Source organism: Scyliorhinus torazame, chromosome 2 (genome assembly GCF_047496885.1).
Source record: "Scyliorhinus torazame isolate Kashiwa2021f chromosome 2, sScyTor2.1, whole genome shotgun sequence".
NCBI lineage: Eukaryota > Metazoa > Chordata > Chondrichthyes > Carcharhiniformes > Scyliorhinidae > Scyliorhinus > Scyliorhinus torazame.
In genome coordinates, this window is record NC_092708.1 from 148,809,310 (window position 1) to 148,821,957 (window position 12,648).

A 12,648-nucleotide genomic window follows, 5' to 3' on the forward strand; every position below is an offset into this window, starting at 1 on the left:
CCTAAATCTACTTCCCCTTATTTGGAGGCTATGCCCCCGAGTTCTGCTTTCACCCGCCAGTGGAAACAACCTGCCCGCATCTATCCTATCTATTCCCTTCATAATTTTATATGTTTCTATAAGATCCCTCCGCATCCTTCTAAATTCCAACAAGTACAGTCCCAGTCTACTCAACCTCTCCTCGTAATCCAACCCACACAACTCTGGGATTAACCTAGTGAATCTCCTCTGCACACCCTCCAGCGCCAATATGTTCTTTCTCAGGTAAGGAGACCAAAGCTAAACATAATACTCCAGGTGAGGCCTCACTAACACCTTATACAGTTGCAGCATAACCTCCCTAGTCTTAAATTCTATCCCTCTAGCAATGAAGGACAAAACTCCATTCACCGTCTTAATCACCTGTTGCACCTGTAAACCAACTTTTTGCGACTCATGCACTAGCACACCCAGGTCCCTCTGCACAGCAGCATGTTTTAATATTTTATCATTTAAATAATAATCCCTTTTGCTGTTATTCCTACCAAAATGGATAACCTCACATTTGTCAACATTGTATTCCATCTGCCAGACCCTAGCCCATTCACTTAGAGTATCCAAATCCCTCTGCAGACTTCCAGTATCCTCTGCACTTTTTGCTTTACCACTCATCTTAGTGTCGTCTGCAAACTTGGACACATTGCCCTTGGTCCCCAACTCCAAATCATCTCTGTCTGGTCTGGTGGAGTAAACCAAAACAAGGGGTATAAACACGGATTTAGATCATTTAGGACTGAATTAAGGAAGCTATTTTTCAGAAAGTGTTGTGGAAAGCTAGAATGCATTCCTCCTAAAGGTGGTAGTTATTGCATCAATTGAAATTTTCAAAACTGATATTGATAGATTCTAATTAGATGAGGATATCAAGGATATGCGCAAAGATGGCATTTAAAAGTTTATTGGATAAACATATGGATGATAATGGCATAGTGTAGGTTAGATGGCTTTTGTTTCGGTGCAACATCGTGGGCCGAAGGGCCTGTACTGCGCTGTATTGTTCTATGTTCTATGTTCTATGGTTAAATAGAAGTGAAGTACAGTTCCGGTGATGGCGGGCGGGAGGCGGCCGCACAATGGAGAGCCCCCGCACGGGAACGGCAATTTCGGGGCTTTAAGCCCGGTCCCAGGGTCCGCGGAGGCGGCAGAAGAAGGGAGAAGGCACGGAGGAGGCACTGAGAAGACACAGGAGGGAAAAAAAACCCAAAGAAAAATGTCGAGGGTGAGCAGAAAAACGGCCGAAAAAAAACCAGCTGGAGGTCCGTCGGGGAGTGGAAAGGTCACCGCGGGGTCACCAGGAAAAATGAAGGCTGGAGCACCAGGGAAGGTCGCACTGCTTACGGCTGAAGAAATAACCAAGGTGATGGCTGCGGAATTTGAAAAGCAGTTGGCGCAGATTGCGAAATGCATGGCGACGGTGAGGAAGGAGATGAGGGAGGCTTTGAGTGTGCTGGTGGAGGAGGCGGTTTCCCCGGTGTGGACGGAGGTGGCGAGCACAGTGGCGGAGGTGCGAGAGCAAGGGGAGGCGCTGAAGGAAGTGGAGGAGACGGCATTGCAGCACGGTGATCAACTTGCCTTGATGGGGAAAGAGATGCGGAAGGTGATGGATACTAACAAGGATCTGCAAGGAAAAATGGAAGACCTGGAAAATAGATCCAGGCGACAGAACTTGAGGATTGTGGGGCTGCCCGAAGGAGTTGAAGGACCGAAGCCGACTGAGTATTTTGCCGCGATGCTGGCAAAACTACTGGGGGAGGGGGAGGACCCCTCCCGATATGAACTGGATCGGGCTCATCGGTCGTGGAGGCCTGTACCAAAGGCGAGTGAGCCGCCAAGGGCAGTGACTATGTGCTTCCGTAAGTACAGGGTGAAGGAGAAGGTCCTGAGCTGGGCCAAGCAGAAGCGGGTGGTGCAGTGGGCTGGAGCTGGTATACGTGTGTACCAGGACTTTACGGTGGAGCTGGCAAGGAGGCGGGCTGCCTTCAACCGGGTGAAGAGGGCACTGTACATTAGCAAGATGCGGTGTGGCATTCTATATCCAGCGAAGCTGAGGGTGACTTACAAGCTCAGGGACTTTTATTTTGGAACGGCGGAAGCAGCGGAGGAGTTTGCGAAAGCAGAGGGACTGTGGCAGAACTGACAAACTGAGGAATGGCCATGTGCCGATGTAACCTCATGACTGTATTTTCTTCTTTTTTTTATCACTGCGCGCGGGTGTAGAGATTAAAGGAGCCAAGGTGGTATATATTTGGACGAGGGAAGGGACGGGACTTTCACTCGAAATGAGAGTTCTTTGGGGTGTCGGTGGATAGGCGGGGTTTGTGTGCTAAAAGGGGATCTTTGGGCTTTCCTGGGGCCGGGCAAGTGGGAAAGGGACCCGGGCGGGGGCCTCCACGCTGGCCAGTTTAAGCCGGCCAGTGAAGGGGAGTGAGGTGGGGGGAGGGGCTGCGGCCATCGGAGACTGGCAGAACAGGGTCCGAGTGGTCTAGCCGGGGTGGAAAGTTGGGGGGGAAGGAACCAAGGGTAGGGGGAGGAGTTTTACAAGAGGCAGTGGACGGGAGGAGCTGGAGGCCTGGGGTGGGGGGGGGGGGGGGTGGGGGGTGGTGGGGAGGGGGGGGTGGGAGCTGTGTAAGATTAAGGGTGATTACGGGTAATCCCTGATTTATTTTTGTCATTTGTTTATGTAAACATGCGGGTTGAGGTTTGGGGGTTGGTGGGTAGATGGGATCGTTGTTGTTACTATGGAGACTGACATATCTTGCTGATTATTGTTTATTGTTGATGGATGTAAATGTGGGAGAAAATGTGAAAACGGAGGAGAATTAAAAAAAATGTTTAAAAAAAAAGAAGTGAAGTACAGTCCAGTTACACAATTGAAAGGCAGAGCAGGTTCAATGGACTGAACAGTCTACTCCTGTTTCTAAGGTCCACTAACTGAGCAATGCAGTGTTATTTAAAATTATGCACATTATATATTTTGTACAAAAAAAGCTGTATATTTAAAAGGTATATTCTGCAGAGGTAAAGGTACAGTGGGCTAGGCCATACCTTTAAGCCTGGGGGTTCTGTCCACCCAGTCACCGATGATAGCTCCCAGCAATAGGACAGATCCTGCCACGACCAGTCCGTAAACAGCCGTCAGAAGCAGACTGTTACCGTATAGCTCCACCAGGAACACTGACACCGCAAAGTGCCACATCCTATCTCCCTGCAACAAAACACAAAGTCCATTTAGCCAAAGTCAAAAATTAAAGGTGCAATTTTAATCAATGATTATTCATCCGGGTTCCAGCCAATGGTTTTCAATTTTGTTAAATAAAATTATTTCTTAAAAACTAAATTTGTGAAGTATTAGTTAGCTTGGTGCACACTCAGTAACACCAATTTGGAAATGGTCTGCTGTCAGGGTACACATTCAGAAAACAAGGTATACCAGACATTATGGGAGAAAACTCAGGCAGGTCGTTGACAGGTACAATGGAAGGCATATCTCTTGCCAAGCTCAAATTATATTGAAAATCTGGTCTGGCAAGGAATGAAACAATACAAGTGCACCTCTATCTTCTAAAAATGTTGCACCTTCATTTTAATTGTGGGAAATTAGGGGAGCAGGAAGTTAATTTTTGAAATATGCATCAGTTTTATTTGTGGTGGTTTAACTACTGCTCACAACATCCAAGGGACGCTTCAACTGGTCAGCCCTCCGAAGGAGGGTGTAAATAATTACAATTGTCTCCAACAATAAGCTTGCCTCAAACCAATGGTTACAGAGGAGGTTGAGGGGAGATTTAAATCAGGTGTATAAAATTTATAAAGGCCCTAGATAGACTGTATAAGAAGGTCCTATTTCCCTTAGCAGAGGTCTATAACCAGGGGCTTTAGGTGTAAAGTAATCAGCAGAAGGATTAGCGGGGAGTTAAGGAAAATGTTTGTCAGCCAGAGGATGGTGAAGGTCTGGATTTCATTGTCTAAAAAGGTGACAGAGGGCGGAAACCTCTTTGGATTTAAAAATTCTTTATGCATTTCAAGTGCTGTAAACCGAAAGGGCCTGGGAGAACCCCTCAAGTGCTGCTATGCCTGGTCCACATTTGTGGAAACCAGTGCTAAATGGCAACACGGCGAGGTCTCCAAGGTGCGGTGAGGGTGAGATTCAGATTGCAATGTCTCGCAAAATCTTGTTAGATTTTGTGAGGTGTCCTGTGTGTCGTAAATCTCACGAGAGGCGTCTCCCGAGATTTAACAGCCTCGTTGCATTATCGAGTCTGTTCGATTGTTGTTGTTCTTGTGGGTCTTTTGTCACCCTTCTTATGGGGTCTTTTATCGCCCTCGTTCTGGGGTCTTTGTACAGCAGCCTCATGGCTGTGGTTAGCTCCCAAAATGTCCCTGCTTGGGATCCTCTTTCATGGTGGGGTGATTCCATGCTGTGACTCCCAATCCCAGGCCAGATGATCCTTAATCTGCTGCATTGCCTTTAAGGGACAATTATCATAATTGTGATGCAAGTCAGCAGTATATTTTCCCACTGTTGGCATGTACAATATTTTGCTAAGTGCCAGCTTAGCACACTAGGAACACAGAAACAGCAATAGGCCATTTACCCTCTTGAATCTGTGATCTAAATCCATATACAATCCCCTCCCTCTCTTTGTTCCATTTCCCACCCACCGACCCCCTTTGCCCCATACCCTTTAATATCTTTAATTAACAAATCGTAGATTTAAAATTAACAATTGACCCATCATCAATTGCCATTAATGGAAAAGAGTTCCTATCTTCTACCACCCATTTCCATGTGGAAGTGTTCCCTACTTTCACTCCTGAAAAGATCTGGCTCCAATTTTAGACTATGGCTGCCCAACCAGCAGAAATAGTTTCCCTCTATCTATCCCATCAGTACTCCTTAATATCTTAAAAGATTAATCAAATCATACTTTAATTTTCTAAATTGTAAGCAATACATCTCTAATTTGTGTTATTTCAACTCATAATTTAACCCTTGAAGTTCAGGTATCATTCTAATAAATCCACACTGTATCCCCTCCAAGGCCAATATATCCTTCCGAAGGTGTGATGCCCAGAACTACTCACAGTACCTCAGCTATAATGGTAAGAAAGTCAGCTTTTAATCATTCTAGCCCCACTCAGTGCTTAGATTGAAACTTCAGTGCAGTACTGAGGGACAGCTGCATGGTGGGAAGTGCTGCCTTTCCAATGATAGGTTAAATAAGGTTCCATCTGATTGTTTGGGTCAGGGTTTCCCAAGTTGGTGTTTGTGGATCCCTGCAGCTGTGAGGAAGGTCTCGGGGTCTGCGGAGCTGGCGGCAGCCACATGACCAGCAGACGTCAGTTCGAAAGGAGCAACCGACCAATTTCAAAACTAATTACAGCAAGGAAATAGGCCAATCAGAAGCAAGACCACTTGGAGTCCTGGGTGCTGACAAGCTAGCAAGATCCAAGAGACTTTTCTCTGATTGGTCCATTTTGATTAATTCCATCTGACTTTTTCTGGGCAGAAACGCCCCTTCCAACAGCAAAGATTGATCCTGAGAATGGAGCCAATGAGACACAGTGAGAAACCTCAGATAGACATGTATGAGAGAGCAGGAGGTTCGGGTCTCGGAGAGGTCTGCGGGAGAGATTGGGGGATGTTTGGGCCTTGGAGACGTGTGCGAGAAAGATTGGGTGTGCTTGGGCCTCACAAAGACATGGGTGAGAGAGTGGCGAGTGGTGGGGACTCAGAGGTGTGAGAGAGAACGGAAGATGAATGTGTGTTGGAGAGAGGAGAGTGTTTGGACCTCAGAGAGGCATGGATGAGAGAGCAGAGGGTGAAGGGATGGTAGTTCAGGATTCGGAGAAGCATGTGTGAGAGGTGGGGGGGGCGAGTGTGTGTGAGGGGGGATGAGTGTATGTGAGAGGGGGTGAATGTGTGTGAGAGGGGGTAAGTGTGTGCAAGAGAGGAGGAGCGAGAGAGAGGGAATGAGTGTATGTGTGAGAGAGGGAGGTGAGTGTGTGTATGAGGGGTGAGAGTGCGTGAGAGGGAGGTAAAAGTGTGTATGAGAGAGGGAGGTGAGAGTGTGTGGGAGAGAGGGAAGTGAGTGTGTGTATGTGAGAGAGAGGGAGGTGAGTGCGTGTGTGAGGGGTGAGAGTGTGTGAGAGGGTGGTAAAAGTGTGTATGAGAGAGGGAGGTGAGAGTGTGTGGGAGAGAGGGAAGTGAGTGTGTGTATGTGAGCGAGAGGGAGGTGAGTGTGTGTGAGAGAAGTAGGTGAGTGTGTGTGAGAAGGAGATGTGTGTGTGTGAGAGGGAGGTGAGAGTATGTGTGAGAGGGGTGAGTGTGTGAGGGGATTGAGTGTGTATATAAGAGACGGTGTGAGAGTGGGTGAGTGTTTGTATGTCAGAGCGGGTGAGTGTGTATGTGGGGGGGGGGGGGAGAGGGGAGTGTGTATGGTGTGTGTGTGAGGAGCGAGTTGAGTGTTTGTGTATGTGTCAAGGAGAGAGAGGTGCATGTGTCCGATATGAGAATCTGCTTTCCTGTTTATATTTGATTTGTGTTTCCACATTTTCTCACCAAAAAAGGGGTGTCAACATTAGGAGAATGTTTGGGTTTTCACATTGCTCTTGGGAGGTCACTAGTTTGGGAAACCCTGGTTTAGGTAAATGTAAAATATCTCAAGATTAGCGAATTCATCCCTCAGCCAACATTGCGAAATGGATCATTAATCTTCCTGATTTTTCTGGGACCCTACTGTGTACAGATTGATTTCTTTATTTGGCTACAAAACAACAGTGATTACATTTCAAAAGCAACTAATTGACAGAAGCATTAGTGACATCTTCAGAACGTGAAATGAGCAATATGCAAATTGAAGTTTTTCTACTTTCCCCCAATTCTGAGGCAGATATATGAGGGAACTGAAAACTTTGATTGCTTTTGCATTAGTGCAAACATGGGGCTCTTTCAGTGATTCTGCAGTGTTCTGAATAACTCTGGCTAATTCTAAATATTTCATACAAATGTAATGTGGGACTGCTGCTCGTGTATTCCAAATATGTTGAATATTTTGTTGAACTCAAGTGGATATGAACTCATCTGTATCAACTCAATATGCCACTGTTACATTACCACTTGAATACATTAAGTGCCTCCTATATTCAAATACTAATGTACTTTCTGTAGTGTCACCTCCTGTAAAATTGTGCCAAGGAAGTTAATTGTTTTTAAAATAAAATTATATACAAAACACTTGGACAGTTGAAATTTAACGCAAATGGGATAACAATTTTATATGCTGCTATTTTATTGTGTAGTGATTATCGATATCAAGCAGAGGCAAAATATATGATTTGGATAATCTCATACATCAGAGCATTATTATTTTAAAATACAAGATTTTCAACAGGAATTTATTCCTGCTGATAGGTGAGCCTTAGTTTTCTGCTCCCAGTGGTGTAGACTAGACAGGTCTGTTTATGAGAGTTATCCCTCACTCTAGACCAGCAACACAGATTTTTTTCAAATTCATTTTTACAGATGTGGGCATTGCTGACTGTCAGCATTTATTGCCCATCCCTAGTTTCCCTTTAGAAGGTGGTGGTGAGCTGCCTACTTGAACCGCTGCAGTCCCTGAGGTGCTGCCACTGTTGGGAAGTGAATTCCAGGATTTTGACCCAGCAACAATGAAGATATGGTGATACATTTCCTGGTTCGATGCCGGGTGGCCCGTTTTCATTATTTTTGGTTTCCACTGTAGCGGTTGAATACAACCGAGTGACATGCTGGGCCATTTCAGAAGATATTTAGGAGTCAATTACATATCTGTGGGTCTGGAGCCACATGTAGGCCCGATCAGGCAAGTCCCCTTCCTAATGGGTTTTTACGACAATCGACAATGGTTTCATAGTCATCTTTAGACTTTTAACTCCATATCTTTTTATTGAGTTTGAATTAGATTCAAACTCAGGTCCCCAAAACATTACCCTGGGTCCCTGGATTACTAGTCCAACAACAATACCACTGAGCCAGCACCTCCCCTATTAATGGTGAATATTCTGCTACATTATACTAGAAACCATTAGACCTTGGAGAACAGTCCCAGAGTATAGGCAGGCACGACCGTAGGAACCAGTAAAGCAGACAATGTTATGTTATATTATGGCACTTTTAGCCTTCAAATAGCCTGCATTATCACTTAGATGAGCCTTTGCCACCACAGAAACATACTACTGACAGGCATTTGCAATTGTGAAACATTGAATGAGAGTCTAGTTGTAACACAGTGTGTGCAGATTTCTGCGCAGATAAGAATACATTTTATGTAAACACCCCACCAGATGGTATTTTTGGGGGCAGGAATAAAAGTTTACTTCTCACTCAGTATGGCATTTTGCATTCTGTACAGTGTGCTTATTACACAAAACGTTAGTCCATCCTAGTTACATGACTGAAGAGGAGTGACAAAAGGAACAACATTCACAAGATAAGAATTGAGGAAAACAAGGAATTGCAAAACAGAAATAACCAAAAACAGATATGGAACAGGGCCGAAAAGTTGCAGAGGGCAGGAGTACAGACAAAATACAAAGTGGGCATTTGAAAAGAAACTAGATTGAAACACAACAGAAAATTCTCCAAAGTAAGACAAGGGAATCCAAAGAAGTTATGGTAAAGGGGAAAATGAAGCAATTTGAAGCTTAGATGAGAAGCAACCCACTGAGAGTCTCAAGTATATCTGTTCCCATTACACAATCTTTCTTGTTCCTTGCCTTTTGGGTCTGAATGTGGAATTAGGTTAGAATGTGCTGGTTCTCCAGTAGAGCTAGCAAAAAAACCCCAAAAGAATTTGCATCTTATTGGGACTTTAACATTCTTAGGACTTCCCAAAGTGCTTCAGTCAATTAATTACTTTTGAAGTGACAGTCACTGCAGCAATCAATCTTTGCACTCTAACGTTCTAAATAAAGCTTGGACATTTTGGTTGAGGAAGGAATGTTGGCTAGGAACCCTGAGCCTCTTTGAATAGTGCCGTGGGATCTTTTACATTCACCTGATTGGGCAGACGGGCCTCCGTTTAACTTTGCATCCAAAGGACGATAGATCTGATACTCCTCAATACTGCAGTGAAGTGTCAGCTTGGAGCTTTTACTCAAGCCCTAGAGTGCATGTTAAAGCTACAACCTGCTGAGTTAACCATACAATTAAAATTTTAAAATGTTAAATATTTTTCTTTCTCCTGTTCTAAGGTACTTAAAATGGTGGTTGAAGTTCCTAACTGTTTACAGCAAAGTTCCTTGGAAAGAAGATTGAAAACTGGGTCGGTATATTTAGTTTCAGTCAAGATGATGGAAATCTTCATTTCGGTGAGAGCTGAGTGAGTTCTCCCCTCCTCTGAAGCCTTTCCTGTTTCAGCTTTTCATCCCAACTGTTGCCTCAGAACTGTGGTTCCATAGACCAGTAAGTACAGTATTTCACCTCTTTAATTTCACCTTGTACATTTCAAGGACTTGCATTGGAACATCAGAGTTGATGAACAGAAGGCCACCCACTCCAATTGGCATATGCTGCTCTAATGACCCTTGCCCAGGAGCCCCCAGTGACCTTTCTCATCACTCTCCTGCTTTAGACTAGCCTCCTGATGAATGAGGAATTTCTCCTGAACATTTTCTGAATGTTTGAATTCGGTCTGTGGATGGAGGCGCCTGTTTGACATTAGGTCAGTTAGTTCTATGTTGCGAAAATTGTCACTCGGATGACAGTCGCCTGGCTGCATCCTAAATGCGTTTGCGAAGATCCCCCCGGTTCACCTCCACCAGAGTTAGCATTTCGCTGCAAGTACTGTACAGGGGAGGGAGATCTTCAAACCAAATCCACTCGCGCGTTGCTGTAACAGAACCGCCACCAGAGGAATCCTTACCTAACTAACTGCTTAGCACATGATGGGAAGCAAAACAGAAGTAAAGGAAGCTGCAGTGTGAACCTTTGCAGCCGAGCTTACCCAAGTTGACAGCCCATGACAAAGGTAAAGGAGAAACCCGGTCGTCTTGAAGTATCTCACAAAAGCTGTCGATTAAAGGATGAGAAAAATACATGTTTCAAATGAGTCAATTAAAAGTAACGGGCAACTTTAGGTACACATTGAGGCTTGTATGTTAGTGGCATATATTAAATATTCTCAGATAATTTCCAAAATGTTGCATTATTTTCACAGTAACTTAATTGCAGTGTTAATGTAAGCCTACTTGTGACAATAAAAACGATTATTATTATAAAAACTCAAGTTTAAAACTCTCCAAACGATGCATAGCCAAACTTACCGTAGCTGCTCTTATTAGACCTGGTTTCAGTCTTCTCCATATTTAAAGGTAGTTTTTGTTATCTTTGGCAGGTTTTTTTTTCCAGTCTGATTCCAGCTCTTCTTTTCTTAAAAATAATAATCTGATTGAGAACCGCACCCCGAAGAAAAGCAGTTTCTGAAATGGCAAGCGCCGCTAATTGTGTTGTTATTCGGATTTCCAGACTTAGCTAGCACTGTAGCTGAAGTCGGAAAAATGTTGTCGCTAAAATATAATGTTGGGGTCTAAGCCCTAACGCCCCATGAGGACAGCCGCACGGTCCGGCACCCAAATTCGAACAATCCACATCTTTGGGATTTTGAAGGCTCTGTTCAAAGGTACTTCCTAAGGAGGGAGGCCGGCCCCCGTGACGTTAACTACATAGAAAGGTCCTGCCAGCTGACAAGTGAAGCTATGTAAACCCGCAGCCGGAGTCCCAGCACTGAACAATGTACAATTCACTGCAACAGCGTTACTGCTCCCATCGCTTCCGCCCACAGCCCTGTAACGCGGCACCAGAGTACCCCGCCTTCCCTGTCCTTTTAATAACATTTTCACACTTGAGTATTGAGTACTGCAAGGAACAGACCCAAGACTGTACATGATCAATAACTTCCTTACTTGTGTAAGGTACCCATAGGCGCAACAAATAAACCGTCAGTATATGCTCAGGATTTATATAGTTATCTAATATAGGCAGTTGTAGAATATTGTAGAATCTTGCTTTGAGCCAATGTGTTCACAAGGTATCACAGTGGATCATAGATTCATAGAATTCACCGGCCCTTGGAAAGAGCACCCTACTCAAGCCCACGCCTCCATCCTATCCCCGTAATCCAGTAACTCCACTTAACCTTTTTTTTGGACACTAAGGGTAATTTAGCACGGCCAATCCACCTAATTTGCACGTCTTTGGACTGTGGGAGGAAACCGGAGCACCTGAAGGAAACCCATGCAGACACGGGGAGGATGTGCAGACTCCACACGGACAGTGACTCAAGCCGGAATCGAACCTGGGACCCTGGAGCTGTGAAGCAATTGTGCTAACCACTGTGGATGTGGGACACAGGGGCACGATCTAATGCAGTGTTATTCAGACATTATTTCCGGAGACCCATTTTTACCAACTGGCCAACCTTCAGGATCCACGCCGGCCGACCTACGGAAGCCACACCGGCCGACCTTCGTGACCCACGCCGGCCGACCTTCGCGACCCACATCGGCCGACCTTCGCGACCCACCATTCTCTCTTACTTTGTTTGCTGCTGACAAAATGGAGGAATCGCAATCGCGCCCAAAGCACGTGATGGCGACGTTTGGGGGCCGTAACCTTCTCTCTGCCTCCCTCAGGCAGGAAGATTACATAGTGCCCTTAGTGTTGGGTGGGGCTACTGGGTTGTGGGGATAGGATGGTGGTGTGGGCCTTGGGAGGGTGCTCTTTCCAAGAGCCGGTGCAGACTCGATGGGCCGAATGGCCTCCTTCTGCACTGTAAATTCTATGATTCTATGATAGAATTTTTTTTTAAATCTTCTGCGTCTCCGATTGAGCAAATTTGCGGTCTTCAGCCGCGGCAGCCAGCTTTTATATTCAATTTTTATTTAGTTTTTGTAAATTGTAACAATGTTGTTGCACGGCACGTTTAATCAAAGAGACCAAAGCCCATGTCATCGTCAGACTCTTCAGATTCTTCCTGTTTCTTCTCTTCCTTTTTCGCTTCAGCAGCAACAGGGACAGCGGTGGAAACAACTGCTGCAGCAGCTGGGGCTCTGCTACCAGTAACAACGTTGCAGATCAGACTATTGACATCAATATTAGCCAATGCCTTGGCAAACAAACTAGGCCAGAAAGGCTCAATGGTCACACCAGCTGTTTTAATCAGGGCATTGAGTTTGTCTTCGGTGACAGTGACCTCGTCGTCCTGCAGGATGAATGTGCTGTAGATACAGGCGAGTTCCGAGGTGGAGGCTATGGCACAGGATCTCTGCGGTGGGTCCAATGGTGCTTGTCGCTGGGGGGGAAACTCAACCTTAGCTTCGTTCAGAAGAACCGAGCACTTCAGAACCGGGCAGAGCGAGCAGCAGCCGGCTTTTAACTTTACTTTTTACCATATGTGGTGATAGTATTGCTGCTACAATTCACCACTGTATTGTATTGTATTATGTTGATTCCCTTGTGGGCTCTGCCCGTGGCTCCGCCCCCTTGGGGGTGTATATAGATCTGCAGCCTGTAGGCGGCACTCAGTACAGAGCAGTCGCAGGCAGGCACAGATCTAGCTTATTAAATCC

General features: G+C 45.4%; 1 protein-coding gene across 1 annotated transcript in view; it reads right to left on the reverse strand.

Annotated features, from left to right (window-relative positions):
* slc40a1 (solute carrier family 40 member 1) overlaps positions 1-10,794 on the reverse strand; it is a 48,742-nt gene extending 37,948 nt beyond the window's left edge. The window contains exons 1-3 of the mRNA XM_072478017.1: positions 10,345-10,794; positions 10,026-10,090; positions 3,085-3,244 (exon numbers count right to left, since the gene is read on the reverse strand). Coding sequence (XP_072334118.1) covers positions 3,085-3,244; positions 10,026-10,090; positions 10,345-10,384 — 265 coding nt within the window. The 5' untranslated portion in view covers positions 10,385-10,794. The remainder of the gene's footprint in view (positions 1-3,084; positions 3,245-10,025; positions 10,091-10,344) is intronic.
* Positions 10,795-12,648: the final 1,854 nt, after the last annotated feature.